Source organism: Elaeis guineensis, chromosome 4 (assembly GCF_000442705.2).
Source record: "Elaeis guineensis isolate ETL-2024a chromosome 4, EG11, whole genome shotgun sequence".
NCBI lineage: Eukaryota > Viridiplantae > Streptophyta > Magnoliopsida > Arecales > Arecaceae > Elaeis > Elaeis guineensis.
Window position 1 is genome coordinate 62501333 of NC_025996.2, and position 15347 is coordinate 62516679.

General features: G+C 36.2%; 1 protein-coding gene across 2 annotated transcripts; it reads left to right on the forward strand.

Annotated features, from left to right (window-relative positions):
• The first annotated feature begins 1902 nt into the window (after nucleotides 1–1902).
• On the forward strand, nucleotides 1903–4878 carry LOC105034849 (uncharacterized protein At5g23160). Of its 2 annotated transcripts, none has more exons than XM_073256607.1 (2): nucleotides 1903–2230; nucleotides 4116–4878. In XM_073256607.1, the coding sequence occupies exons 1-2, from the start codon at nucleotides 1988–1990 to the stop codon at nucleotides 4674–4676; spliced, it is 804 nt and encodes a 267-aa protein (XP_073112708.1). In that variant the 5' UTR covers nucleotides 1903–1987; the 3' UTR covers nucleotides 4677–4878. The 2 variants fall into 2 exon arrangements, with proteins under 2 accessions (XP_073112708.1, XP_010908460.2); XM_010910158.3 differs by having other exon boundaries at nucleotides 1905–2230; nucleotides 4140–4878.
• Nucleotides 4879–15347: the final 10469 nt, after the last annotated feature.

Below are 15347 nucleotides of genomic sequence, written 5' to 3' on the forward strand. Positions count from 1 at the left end.
ATATAGAAGACATGTATCCATTCTTGAGCTGCTACTGTCGAGTTGTTGCTTAAATAGTAATGCTATCATCTAAGTTGGAGGAAATTAATGGATGAAGTAGGAAGAAAGATATGGAAGTTGTTGCCTTGAGCAAACCATGTATCTCTTTGTAAGCAAACAAGAGACTAAGAAGGAATAAAAGAGAACTCTAGCTAGGAAAGACGTGCGGAAGTGTTTCACTTCCGAAATTCTCTACTGTCGCAAGTTGTAACATCTTTCTTCTGACCAACTCTTTTTTGTCATGTGTGAACCATTCAACCTTTTTGATATATATACTAACTTTCCTGTCTTGATTTCCAATTAAATCCCTTAGTGATTAGACAAAAAAAATACTTTGCACCACTAGTTAATGCTTTGTGGTCTATCCATGGTAGTAAAAAAAAGAGCTCCATTCCTCATGGCATGAGAGATTTATTACACTGACTGGCACCCCAAGAAAACAAAAGCAAACAATGACAAGAACAAGAAGGCTCAGCCGCTGTGACTGAACACTCATGTTAAACTATTATAATAATACTGGCATAGAATAATATTTTTACATGTTGTTGATATCACATTATGCTAATCCTCCTGAACCTCTTGCTGATCAACAAGTTTTGTGCATCTTCCTTCCCCCGAGAGAGAGAGAGAGTGGGGGGAGGGGGGGTGGGGGGGTGGTGGCCGGGTGGGTGGTGGTGGGGGAGAGGAAAAGGAAAGTAAGGAAGAGTGGGATTAATATATCTCCAATTTAGCCAGGATTAAGTTAGATAAAATAGGGGTAAAGATATCAACCAGGCATTTGATGCAATAAAGGTAACTAGTTATAATATAATGAGTCACTGTTTCCCATAACATGGGAGACCTGATCAAATTGTTGGTGTGCGGTGATGATTAGTAAATTGACAGTAATAAGTGGAGGGAACTCAAATTGAGCATATTTATAACTAAGAGTGATATCAATGCAATGCATAACTAATATATATATATATATATATACTGCACTACATTGAAGCATTCAATATATATCATTCCTGTAAGGTAAGATTTAGTTATTCTAAAGTCAACTTAAATCAATGCAGCAGCGCATGTGCTTTTGCTTACATGACATCCTCCATCAGCTCACCTAGTACAGTGCTTACATTCTCTTAACATCTATCATGATCAACAAGTAATATTGCTTCAATCGAGACAATTTTTTGTTTGACTTTCTTTATCAGAAGTACTGCACTGGTTTAATGACCTTGGGTGTAAGAAGCTTCTGATGGCCTGAACCCAGTAAAAAAAAAAAATCCGATAAACATGGAAGAAATTATGGGACAGTGATTCCAATTTATATCTTAAGACTCTAATTTGCTTCTATTATCAAAGAAAAGCTTTTAGATTTCTCTGCCTTCCTCAAATTTTGTGCATTTCTCAGCAAATGCCACTCTATTGTGAGCCTTGTTCAATGGATTGTCATTTTATTTTACACCATATAAAATCATGACTCTTTCTCGTGTCCCCACATGCATTGCGCGTGCTTTGTAAAGGAAGATAGAGTTAAAAATAGAAGCAATAATGTCTCAAAATTAAGCAATACATGATGTGATGGCAAACGACCGAAACTATAACTCTGATATTGATGTTATTGCCCAAACATTTCCTAATTCGTTCTCTTCCTCACCCTAAAGTGCGCCACCAATTTGTTATTTCATTTTTCTTATAATAAATGCATTGTGAGCTCATGTGCAAAGCACATGCAAAGTATTAGTTATTAAAAAATTATAAATACTAAAAGGTCAAGGCGTTTTTCAAAGGAAACATACATAATTTTAGAAGGAAAGTGGGAACCAATCCCCGTCTAGCTTATCTCACCGTATATACTGAAGAAACTTGTCCACTAAGGAGGTTTGGGTCCACAACTAGGAAAGGGCGACCCCGCCATATATCCCTCTCTTTCTCCACCCCAAATCTATTCCCCCAAAAGATCATGTTCCCCAAGGACGGCAATAATTCTAGAAGCCAAAGCAAGGGGAGATGGCTCTGCCTGCCATCCTGCTTCGTGGGCTCTCCGGTCTCCGACTCCGGTGGCTCCGACCGTTGCGGCCCCTCCACCGGGTCCAAGCCCGAGTTCTCCTGGTTCACGTCGTCCCGATTCCGAAAGAAGAAGAAGACCGTCCCCATTGAAGAAGCTTCAGCCCAGAAGATCAGTCCCTCCGAGAAGCCTTTCAAGGTTCGTTTCGTTACCTTTTTCCTCTTTAATTGTTTCTTTCTTTTTTTTTTTTTTTTGGTTCTTTTTCTTCTTGAGGGGGAGGTAGACACAAGCTGTTATTAGTTAGCTGAAGTCCGGTGTCTGTGAATCCTCTGACCGTTACAACAACGGCCAGCGGCCGGCCGGCAGGCCGGCACGGAGTGCACGACCGGGATGGGCGTGGTTCGCGTGATAGCTAGATTTTGTTTTGCCGGTTTTGGGATACTCTCGCAAGCATCCCCGCTCCGCGACCCCGAGTCAACTCGCTCGGGCTGCACGCATCTTGAGGCGTGATCATTGTCACGAACAGAGGTGGGGGATCGTCGACTGGTTGCTGCGATATTAGTCGCGTGTGATGCATGCATCGAGGTCGAGTCGTGTTATATGTAATGATCAACTCGGTCGGGCAGTGAGGGTTGTCTACTTTTTTGTTCGAACTCCGTTAAAGTCCACGCGAATTTATTTGTCGCACCCCGGCTGAAACTTCTATGGGCCCCACGTCCCTCGTCCTAAGCTAGGAATCATGGGTTGATGACGTGGCACCGCTCGTTTTACTTCTCCGGTTCCTTACCTGACACGGATGCGCCGGTCTGCCCCCTCCGCTCGCGCCGTGGGCCCACAGGCGGTTCCTTATATACCAGTCTCTGGCGTGCGTCAGATGTCGCCGCCCGCTTGCCGGGTCCACCTTTCCTGTGGGGCATCCACCAGATGACAGGTCAGCACGTGGTGCTGTCTACTGTCTACGATGAGACAGCTCATTCAGGAGATATTATTATTTGGACCCACATTCATTAGCGCAAATATCGGAGCACGTGCACCGTGGATAACGCACAATCGGGAATTCGTCAAAATGTGGCGTGTTATCTACTGTCGGATTTGGATGATCTACCCCGTCCAGACAATAATTTCTCCTGATCCAGAGCGTCAAAAATATAAAAGTGGGGCGGGCGAGTGACTATTGGACAGGTTCACTAGTCCATCTAATAATTTTTCCTGCTCCCAGGGTCGGATCCTCCCATGGCTCTGTGCGCAATCACGGCCGTCAGTGTATTACGTCCCGACCATGATACATCAAAACCTATATTATACATTGCAATAAGCGGTTCTGAATTCTGATCACCACCCTACAACCGTCCCGCAATACACAGACGGTCGTGATTGTGAGACTAGACCATCAAGTGGGTTCTGAACTTAAAAGAATCTAAGCTTCGTGCGTACTCTATTAAGAATTAAAAACAAATAAAAAATATAATAATTAGTATTCCCATCAGAATGAATACTTCATAAGTTATTTTAACTCTATTTGGTTAAAATTTTGCAGAGCTTGCATCTTTTTATATCAGATGAAATCTAAAATTTTTCCACTTCTAGATCATGGCTTTTTGGTGCATTCACGAAACAGTTTGAGCTTGTGATTAAGGCGTGGTTTTTTTTTTTTTTTAATATTTCATCTATATATTGCAGAGCAGGTGAAATTAGTCACTAGCCATTTCATACGTAATACACAAATAACCTCTGATTTTAGAACTGTGCCTCTCTCTTGTTCAGTCTTAAACGGAGGGAATCCAACCAAAAACTGTCAAAAACTCTGAAAAGAAAGCCTTATATGTTCCAGTAAATATATTTTTTTATCTCTCTTAGAACAGTTATTTTTTACTCAAAGACAAAACAAATAAATAGTCAAAAGATTTTAAAGTGTATTTGTTTCAAACCTCATTTCAACCATCATGTGGACTGCTACCCACTAGCTGACAAGCTTTCACACTTTTCTTAGTCTTCGAATGCCAAAAATTTCAAGCTTACAGCTCCATTATTTCTTTTTTAAAAAGACTTCTATTACAATGTCATTAGTTCTACCGACTAGCAGGCTGGATTCAATATTTGGTTTCAGGATCGAACCAATAGAAGCCGAAGCAGTACCCGACAACTCCAACGTGATGCAGTCCCCCAACTTCACCCAGGAATCGGCTTCCATCAGCCGCACCTCCCACGAATCTGCCAGTACAGCACCTGCAGTGAAGCGGGGCCGCCCTCCCGGAAACTCGACCCAGTCCGAACCGGGTCCAAGACCAGCAGCCCCGGCTCGCCCGAGCACATCCGCACGGCTACCTTCGATAAAAAGCCGGTCCGGACCTGGTCGCTCGAACCGGCCGCTGGGCTCTGGGTCATGGTGGTGACTTTGGCCTTGGTAGTCTTTCTAGGCCGGGCCTTGGCTGTTTTTTGTTTGTGCTGCTGTGTGTACCTCATGCCAGTTTTGAGGGTGGTAGAGGATGATGGCTCTGGCAGCAAAGGAGTGGGTTCAAGAGAGGTTGATATGGATTCAGAGGAGTATAAGAAGAGAGTAATATTGGAAGGATTGTTGGAGAGGAATGGTCGGAAGCCCTCAGGTTTTCTAGTTGCCATGGCTCCAGCCCGTGGAAAGCGGTAGCGTTGTACAGCCACTGGCTACTGCTGTTGGATTTGATTTTGATGCGCTATGGAAAAGATAGTTTTCTATTTTTTGAAAGATATTATTACAATTTGTTTTCAGATTATCTTTGATTCATGATTTGGGGATGTATCGAGGTGTAAATGAACATTTATTTGAGAATTATACCAAGTAGAGACGGAATTCTAACTATTTTTTTTAATCATATATAGGCTCGTCATTCGATGGCGTTTATGAGCAATAGGCGCTGTCCCAGTTTCAAAGGGAAAAAAAATCATCCTTTGCTTGAGGAATGTTTTGAACTGAGCAGGGGTTCTCATCTTCGAATGAGCTGATCGATTTCATCCAAGAGGCATCATATATATGAACTAGTGCTTGATCTTGCCGGCTTTGTAAAGAGTTGAGGAAAAAAAAAATTTCTTCCACTTATTTAAATTAGAGAAAAACAAGTTCATGCATCGTACGCCATTTATCAAAAGATTGTGAAATTAAAATAATGATGAGATTTAACTTTTAAAAAGTAGAAATTTCTTTATGTTGATCGAGAAATTAAATCACAACTCTTATTGTCTCTAATCAGGAGTGCGATCATCTTGATGTGAAAATACTCTTTAGATCAAATCTAATGTCTCTTCTACCACCAAAACTATTTTGTTGAATTCTCTGAAATTCTAGAAAGGAACGTGAGTTTTTTTCATAAGTCTTAAATTGCATGAGAGTTTTAAATTATATGGGAGTTGTCTAACAGTTACCAAATGAAAAATTATTCCCCCACTTTGAATTGGCAATTGTCAATAAAACTAACCACATAATAGTGGATAATTCCTACTTATTTCAAACAAAATTGCTACGTGGCAGCATATCATTGGTGCCATGATTTAATATCTCCTATCTAAAAGTGATGGGTATGACGTCATCCAAACATATCTTAAAGTTTTTTTTATATGTCCTTAACTTGGGGTCGTTCATATAGTAAATGGGTTATGCGACCGATGAACACTTACAAATTCATATAGAGAATGATTCTAATAAGTGTTTTACTTTGCCCTAGATACATTCAATTTCATCTTAAATCACAATATACCCAATCCCACTAAGTCTATTTTTTATTCTTCTTTCTCACCATGCATTCTCAATTATATACTAGCTATATTTAGCCAATATGACTAGTCAACCGATGAATCCATATGTTTGATATAATTAAGCCATCTTCCTGTCTTACTTGTGCTCCTTGGCTCCAGATCAATTACTTTCCTAAACATATCACTTAAGACTAATTATTTCATCATCATCGAAGATATGCTAAAGTACTGTTATTGACCTGTCACTTCGAAACATAATCAAAAGTCATTGAAGGCAAATTTTGAAGCTTGAAGTTTGTCTCAAGGAACTCCACAATAAAATTGCAGGGATTATAATTTATTTTAATAAAATGCTCACTTTTTCTTTTAGTCATCGAAATAAATGCTACGGTGGTCTTTCCTTATAGAGGAGCATATATCTTTATTATGTGATATGTATATACCACATATGGATTTCAGCTTAATTAAATGAATACCTTAGCATTTAGCTCAAGTCCATATTTTCTCCCATTCTCAGTTCTACCATACCAAACTCATATTGGGCTTTCTCCCAAGCTTGCAGTTTCGTGGGCTTATAGTGCATGACATGATAATATATATATTAATGGATGTCATCTTGATTTTTTATTAAGACGACACTTAAAGTATGTGCTTTCTGTATCATAAATACATGTGTCTTATCTCTATACTCTTCCATGTTACCACATGTAGTCACTTATGTGAGAGAGCCTACTAATGCCTCTCGACTACTTTTAGTTATGTGTATAAATACTAGTATAACTACTCAATTTATACAAATCAATAGAACATTGAACATTTTTGTTAATAATTTAAACTATCATGTTACAAGCGATACATTAATTTGACTTACACAAACGGACTTTACATATGGCAAGCATATGTCCTTGGGGATAGGTTTGTTAAAAGGATCAACTATCGTTAAATGCGTAGGTATGTATTGCCATATTATTTCTTTCTAAGCAATTATGTACTTGATGAAATTATTCTTCTTATCAATATATTTTATCCTTCTATAATACTTTGGATCCTTCACATAAACAATAGTTAACTATTATAATGGAGAGTTACTAATTCAGAAGCCTTAGGAACAATTTCTAAACTTAATAAGAATCTCTTTGAACATATCACTTTTTGTACTACCACGGAATAAATAATAAATTCAGCTTCCATCATAGTCAAAGTAATAGAAGTCTGTTTCTTACTACTCTATGAGATGACATCATTATTTAGCACAATATATACCTAAAGATAGATTTATGTTCATCTAAATCACTTGCCCAATCCATATCTAAATATCTAATCAAACATAAATCTCTTTCTCGATAGCACAAGCAATAATCAATTACACCCTCTAGGTTCCTCTTGACCGTTTTCCAGTGTAACTTTACGAGATTTGACTAGTAATCGCTTACAATTCCAACAGTATAACATATGTCTAGACATGTAAATATTGTAGCATACACAGATTTCCTATGGCATTAGCATATAGAACATTAGATGTTTCCCTCCTTTTTCCAAAATCTTCGGACACCTATCAAGGCTAAGGTTATGACACTTAGCAATAGGTATATTTATGGGATTGAATCTGTCATACTAAATCATTCAAGCAATTTTCTTATATAATGCTCTTATGATAGTTTAAGAAGCTTTATTGAATGCTCTCTATAAATTTTAATTCCAACTATGTAAGCTACTTCGCCTATATTCTTCATCTCAAAATTTGAGAACAACCATTCTTTTATGGTTAAATATACTTCTTGTCATTTCTGACCAGTAAAATATAATCTACATACAATAATAATATCATAAATTTTTTTTTTGAACTTGTGACATATATATATATATATATATATATATATATAATGATCTTCATCGATCATTGTGAATTCAAAAAGGTAATAGCACCATTAAGTCTCAAATACCACTATTTGAATCATTGTTTAAGGCTATAAATAATTGAACATTTTAATTTACATACTTTATTCTCTTGACTTTAATCACAAAATTTATAGGTTATTCTATATAGATTTCTTCTTCTAAACTATTCAAAAAGTTATTTTTATGTCCATCTGGTGTAATTTCAGATCAATCGTGTTACCAAAGCTATAGGATAAGACGTATTAAGACAAACTTAACTATTGGAGAAAATATTTTCTCACAATCTATACCTTCTTATTGGATATATCCTTTTAGCATCAGGAGTGCCTTATATCTTTCTATTGATCCATCCACCTTACGTTTGGTTTTGAGAATCTATTTGTTTCCAATTATTTTCCCATTAAGCAAAAGATAAACTAGTTTTCAAACTTGATTCATCTTCATTGACTCCTTTTCTTCTTCCATTAATCCTTACTAGGGCATAAGAGTGCATCGTTGATTGTTTTGGGTTCAACTTTATATTGAGTTATCATAAAGGCTTTTTCTTCAATTTCAAGTCATCGGTGAGGAATAATTCCACACATGCTTCTATGCCATTGTGATTCCTCTGAGATATTCTCAATAGGTACTATCACTCTCATTATCTTTATTGGTTTGAGGTCATTCCATAAATTCCTCAATTAATCGATTGGGTGAGTTATAAGTTCATGGATCCTTCATTTTATAAAAATGATGGTTTCTATTAATCTCACCCCTACTTGGAATTTATCCTTCAAGAAACACCAGAAGAAAATGGGTTATTAGCGATAGTTATTCACCGTCGCTGATTACCCGAATCCCGTCGCTAATACTATTAGCGACGAAACTTCATTACAAAAGATTTATCGAAAATAAGCTCATCGCTAATTATTATTATTAGTGACGGCAACCATTCCATCGCTGATAGGGATAATTTACGACGATATTAGCGATAAAGAAATCATCGCTAATTTTTTATTTTATTTTTTTAAAATTAAAAATTATTAATGACAGTATTTACCATCACTAATGCCATCACTAATGATTTTTTATTTAAATTTTTCTTAATTAAAAATTATTAATGACGACTTTGTTTGTCACTAATGCCATTGCTCATAGCTTTTTATTTTTTTAAAAAATTCATAATTAAATTTTTTAAAATCTATTTTAATCATAGTAACAATCAATTATATTTTATAAAATTTATTATAAATAAAATAATAATTATTTATCATAATCATAAATATAAAATTAATTATATTATATAAATTATATAATTTTATAAATTTATACAGCTTTATAAGTATCAAAATTACATACATATCAAAAAAAATACATGAAATCCTTCTCATCATCTTCCTCCTTCTTCTGCTCCTATACGTCCTCTCCAATAGCTGGTAGATGAGAGCCGGATGTCTCAACATCTGATAATGAAGAAAAATAAAATATTATTAATAAGTTTCGATATGAAAGCATAAATATCATATAAAGGTGTATATGTCGATATACTACTTTGATTTTCGAACAAATTATTCTTACACATTTCATTCGATAATACAGAGCTATAAATATTTTCGGCCTATTGATTGGATAGTTAGATTGAATTTTTATCCCCTAGATTCCATTCCCAGACTCAAGCCTAAACATGTGAAGTTTTTAAATATAAAAATTTAAAATAAGTAAAAAAATTATTAATAGACTTACTTGCTGTGATAATTGTAACAATAAGCCTAACTATTGCATAAATATGGATCTAGAGAATCTCAACAATGTATCATGGACGGCATCTTGGAAGCTCTAAGGTCGCTGGCTCCAAAGCCTCTGCACGACCTCCTCCACATGTGCATCACCCCACGTCTGGATCATCGAGACTGAGAGGACGATGTTGAAAAGTATTGAACTACTGAAGGATCGAAACGATAGTCGAATCCTATGACGCAGCTCCTATTCACTCCTCCGATGGCCCTGAACCATCTCCAGATTAAGGAGGGGCTGAGAGGATGAATCCTCACCGTACCGCGATACGAGATATTCTATATAATCTATCTATGCAGTTTAAAAATTTATTAATCCATACATATCAGTAATATAAAAATTTAATGAATAATATTTTAAGTTGTTACCGCAATCTGTCGAGATTTAGGGTCTAAGTAATCACCAATCTTTCTAAACTAATGTGTGGCCTCCCATATCTACAACTACCCTGATGCACGACCCAGCTACTATATCTATAATAAATAAATAATAAAATTAAATTAATTATAATATATATATGATCAATTCAATATAAAATTAATTTAAGTATAGAATTTTTATCAATCTATTGGCCACATCATGTGTGCCAACAGAGCCATCGGTATGCTTGATCGGATTCTATTGAGCAGATCGATTCTGTTGTGCCTTCTGCCGCCTATCAGAGTACTCCTCAGTGCTCATCGATCATAGAGGGCCTCCCATATGTTCGACCGCATCCAGTCTGTGTAAGACTTTCAATCCAATGGTGATTCAAAATTGGAGAGCTCTATAATAGACTACCTAAGGCTGTACAGTCCATCTCAGAGCCTGAACTATTTCAAATCTAGCTCAAAGCCCGACCCGAATTTAGGATCGATTTGAAGCCCATTGGACCAACTCGAGCCCAATTTCAGCCCTAATCATAGTTAAATAAAATACTTAATTAATTAAATTAATATCTAATTAATTAATTAATATCTAATTAAAATTAATTAATATATTAAAAAAAAAAAATTAATGACGACTTTGCCACCATCGCTAATACTTACTAAAAGAACGGGTATGCGAGCACAAGGATACTGACAGTGCAGGAATGACGATGCAGGGATGGGAATGGCGATCTGGTGTGGGATGATGGAGCCGGCAAGGGGAGAGCGGATCCGACAAGCGGGGCGACGAACGACAAGAGAGGCGACGTTGCAGCATGGAGGCGACACTACAGTACGGAGGTGGCCTACGTGGCAGAGAAGAAGGGGGAGGGGGAGGCGGGGAAAAGAAGGGGGAGGAAGAATGAGGGGAGACTGGATGGGGGCTTGAGGAGGTCGGTTGGGGGCTTGGGGAGGCAAGCTGGGGGGAGATGGGTTGAGGGGCTAGGGGAGGCGTCGGGGTTCGGGGAGTCGGTCAGAGGAAGGCAGCTGGGGGCTCGGGTAAGTCAGATCTGGTGGTGCAATAGGAAAAAATGAGGATCAGAGGTGGGGTAAAGAGGGGGGGACTGGAGGAGAAGAGGGAGGGCGAGGGATCCGATTTGATAAGTAGAGGTGCAGGGAAGGAAAAGGAGGCCGATCGATGGGATGCCGGCTCCGAGAAGCAGTCAAGAAGAAGTGGGGAGCTCAAGGATGCGGGCTCTAAGAAGAAAAGGGGAGATCGGGCGGTGCGAGGCTGGGGGGAAGAGGCGGGGACTCCGACGATATGGTGTGAGCTAGAGAACCAGGAGAGGGGAGAGAGGAGATTGGTCAGTCGCTGGTGGGGGAGGGGGAGATGAAAACTGAGAGGGAAAAATGAGGATTTTAGTGTGGAAAAGCCAAAAATCGAGGGCTGGGGGAGAGGGAATCGAGCAATTAGCATGGCTAAAGCTGTTACTAATAATGTCGTCGCTAATGAGTATTAGCACGACATCTACCATTGTTAATACCATACTTTCATCGCTAATAAGCTAATAATTTTTTTTTTACGATGGCTTATCTTTTAGTCATCATTAGTGGTTGGTAAAAACTATTATTAGTGATGACAATATTACCGTCGCTAATAGCCGTGGCTAAAAGTCATTTTCTTATAGTGAAAGTGATGTCTCATAATTCTAACTTAGTCACACTACCATTAGATTGTTCACCTATAAACACACATTCTTTTGAATGTTCTGAGTATCTTATAAAGATACATTTTTTAGTTGTAATTTTTTATATTCATGAGATGGATCATGAACATAGGTTTCCAACCCTCAAGGGCTCAAATTATTCAAGTCAGGTTTCCTTTTTGTCCACATCTCATAAGGCATAGTTGTGACTGATTTGGAGGGCACTTGATTAAAAATATAGGCAAGAATTAAAAGTGAATCACCCAAAAATGATATTGAGAGATATCTCTATGCCATCATTGATCTAACCACTTCTAATAGAGTTCTATTTCTTCTTTCTACTATATTTTGTTGTGGAGTTCTTAAAATTATTAATTATTTATCTCTGCCCTTGTCATGACATAATTCTTTAAATTATTCAGAGAGATATTCTCTATCTTGGTTAGTTCTCAAACCTTTAATTTTTTTATTTAACTGATTTTCAACTAAGTTAACATTACGCCTAAAGCATTCAAATATTTTTGACTTATGTATAATCAAATAAATGTAACCAAATTGAGTGAAGTCATCTATTAATGTGATGAAATATGAGGTCCCATCCCTTGCTTTAACATTCATTGGACCACAGGTGTCCAGATGGATTAATTGCGATGAAAAATCAGCTTTTGGTTGCTTTCTGAATGGTTTTATTATGATTTTTCCCATTAGACAATGTTTACATTTGGGCAATTCTATTTTTGTGGATCACCTATTCATCCTATCTTGTCCAATGTAACCTAGCCTAGCACGTCATACATCTATATTCTTATTCATGTTGCTTGAAAAAGTAATTAGAGAAAAACAAATATTATCAAATTATACATATTATAATCCAAATTCAAAATAAATAAATTATTCGATAAATATCTAGAACTATAAATAACACAATAATAATTCACATCTACGCAACAACCATGAAAATTCAAAGCATAACCTAGACCTAAAAGAACATTTACAAAAACTAAGTACTATTGAATCTCTAGTGCATAGAGGACATCATGTAGGTGTGGGATTCAACCATCATGCAATATTAATTTGTATATAGCAATTCCCCATCATGCAATATTAATTTGTAAAAATCAATTCCTTTCACTTCGACTCTAGCATTATTTTCTACATATATCCATTTGGTCCTAGTCTGGACTTGACTCTATGAAGGCTATATGATTTGTGGCTGCTAGTTTGCAATCTATGTAAGATAAGATTCAATAAGTAAAATAGTACTAGAAATGCAAACAATATTAAGAAAAATAGAATGAGGTGCTGCCTGCCTCAATTTGGTACATTTGTGAGTGAAATGACCTAGTTGGCCACAGTTATGGCACGTCATCTTGCACTTATTTTTTTTCTTCCAAAACCATTTGGCCATCTTGAAGCACTTGAGCTTGTTCTTTTTAGGTCCCTCCCCAGTCTCTTTTCTTTTCTTATACTCAAATTTATTCTTCTTATATCCAGTGCCTGAAGCTCTCTATAAACTAGGTTCAACAACATAGGCTTGTCCTTGAGGTTTTGTAGCCCTAAGATGCTCATCTTCAAGTTCAACATTGCATGTAGCATAGGTGAAGGCCTTAATACTTTCATTGTAAGTTAAGTTGATCTTCGCATACTCCTAGCTATCAGGAAGAGACTGGAAAAAGTTTGAACTTACAACTTATCTATGAGGATATTGCTAGCTTGCTTCAATCTCTTATCATATTTGACATCTTCTTAAATGTTGTTTGATAGTATGATTAGGGTATTTGTTGTAGGTATCAAATTTTATCGTCAGCTACCTCAACTTTGCCATAGTGAGTTCTTCCAAACTTGTCTTTTAAATAACACCATATCTCATGAGTAGTAAGAAATTGTTCACATTCATATATGAGATCATCCACCATAGAGCTTATTAGAATGTCATGTATAGTGGAATCTTTTTGTTTTCATGCTTGATAAGCATTTTGATCTCTTCTATATTGAGTGGTATTTCTCTCTCTAAGATCAGCCATGTATGGTTGATAGCTTCCAGTGCCTCTTATTCTTCAAGTACATATGTAGTGTCAAATATTGTAATTATCACCATTTCAATTTTTCACCTTCATTTAGGTTAGCTACATAAAGACATAATGTGTAAAATAAATATTAGTACTTTACTTTATTTAAATAACACATGAATTAAATTAGTTTTGTCAATAATAAACTAAACTAATAATAATAACTCATCTAATATAGAAATGAAAGTTCACTACATTCCTAGTCACTCCTATGATCTAATGTTCTACTATGCCTAACATAGAGCTTATTCTATAAAATTATAGTTCCAGGCGAGATATTGCTTGAATTCTGCTAGCCTAAGAACTTCAACTGTATCAATACTTATATATTAATTGTAATTTTTATTATTATCATGCCAATGTAAACATGTCATATACAAAAAAAATTATATTTCATTTAATATAAATATTTTCAATGCATTCATTACTACACATTCAAATCTAATATTTATACAAACAATATGAATAATACATTTATTATTCCTCTTCTTTAAAACTCTAAGATACCAGATTAATATTCTTGGTGATGTGCTCTACAACCCTTGAGGTCACCCTTTATAGCCAAGCACCTTTGAGTATACCATTGACAGCGGTCTGCTTGATTGCCATCCTCATCTATATACTATGATATTCATTCCTAAATCTTGTAATCAGTGCTTTACATATGGTCATGTTCTTAAACAATCACAAACCCCATAAAACTCTAGCCCAGAAGTCCAATAAGGTTGCACACAATACAACCACTTTTGGGGATTCATTTATGGCATATTCTCATTATAAATCACAATTATGCGATTGATAATAATTATATATCCTTCTACATCATTGTTCTTCATTATGCCTTTTAAGATTATCAAATTAGCATAAGACATTATGCATATGGAAAAAAAAAAAAAAAGGAGTCAAAACGATCATCGATCGGCCTCATACTTGCGTTTCTTTGATTTAATAATATTAAATACAACCTTGCCGTGTGGCAACATGGCATGGTCCTTCATGATCCCTACCGTGTACTTGTAAGTACCGGATAATTTCACATACTACAACATTAATACATGGCAGATTATTATTGAATATATTTTGGACCCTATGATGCACTTATCTTCAACCTTAGAAAAAAAAAAACTTTAAAATTTTTAGATTCATGCTAATTTTTTTTTTTGTTTTCAAATATGTAAATCTCTTAATTCAATCATCCAAATTCTATAAGAGATGTTTGGTTGGGAGAAATTTGAAATCGAAATCGGAATGGGTGACTTCCATTCCAACCGTTTGGTTGGAAGGAGTCCCATTTCAATTTCGATTTCAGGATGGAATGGAAATGGATCAATTTATATAGAACTCAATCCTACTCTCCTCTATGGATTCAATTTTTCATTTCAATTTTGATTCGATTCGATTCCGATCACGAACCAAACACTTCGGAGATTTGACCATTTCGATTCCAATTCCAAGCCATTCCGATTTTCATTTCCATTCTAATTCTGATTACGAACCAAACGTCCCCTAAATAATATATCTGTAAAAGTTATGAATCTCTACTTTTTAACCATACTGATTTTTTTATCTAACTAGAAATTTTTAAAGAGATATATGTCTTGAAAATACCCTTCTGAATCAACATTTGATAGAAAATTTAATTGATTCTACTTCATTATACACTTATCCATTTGACACAAAATTTTGTAGGCATGTTCTACATATCAAGGAATATAACATATGTAAATACAACCTCGCCATGTGGCAGTACAGTAATGGTTATTTATAATCCTTACTGTGTACTTGTATGCAGTGA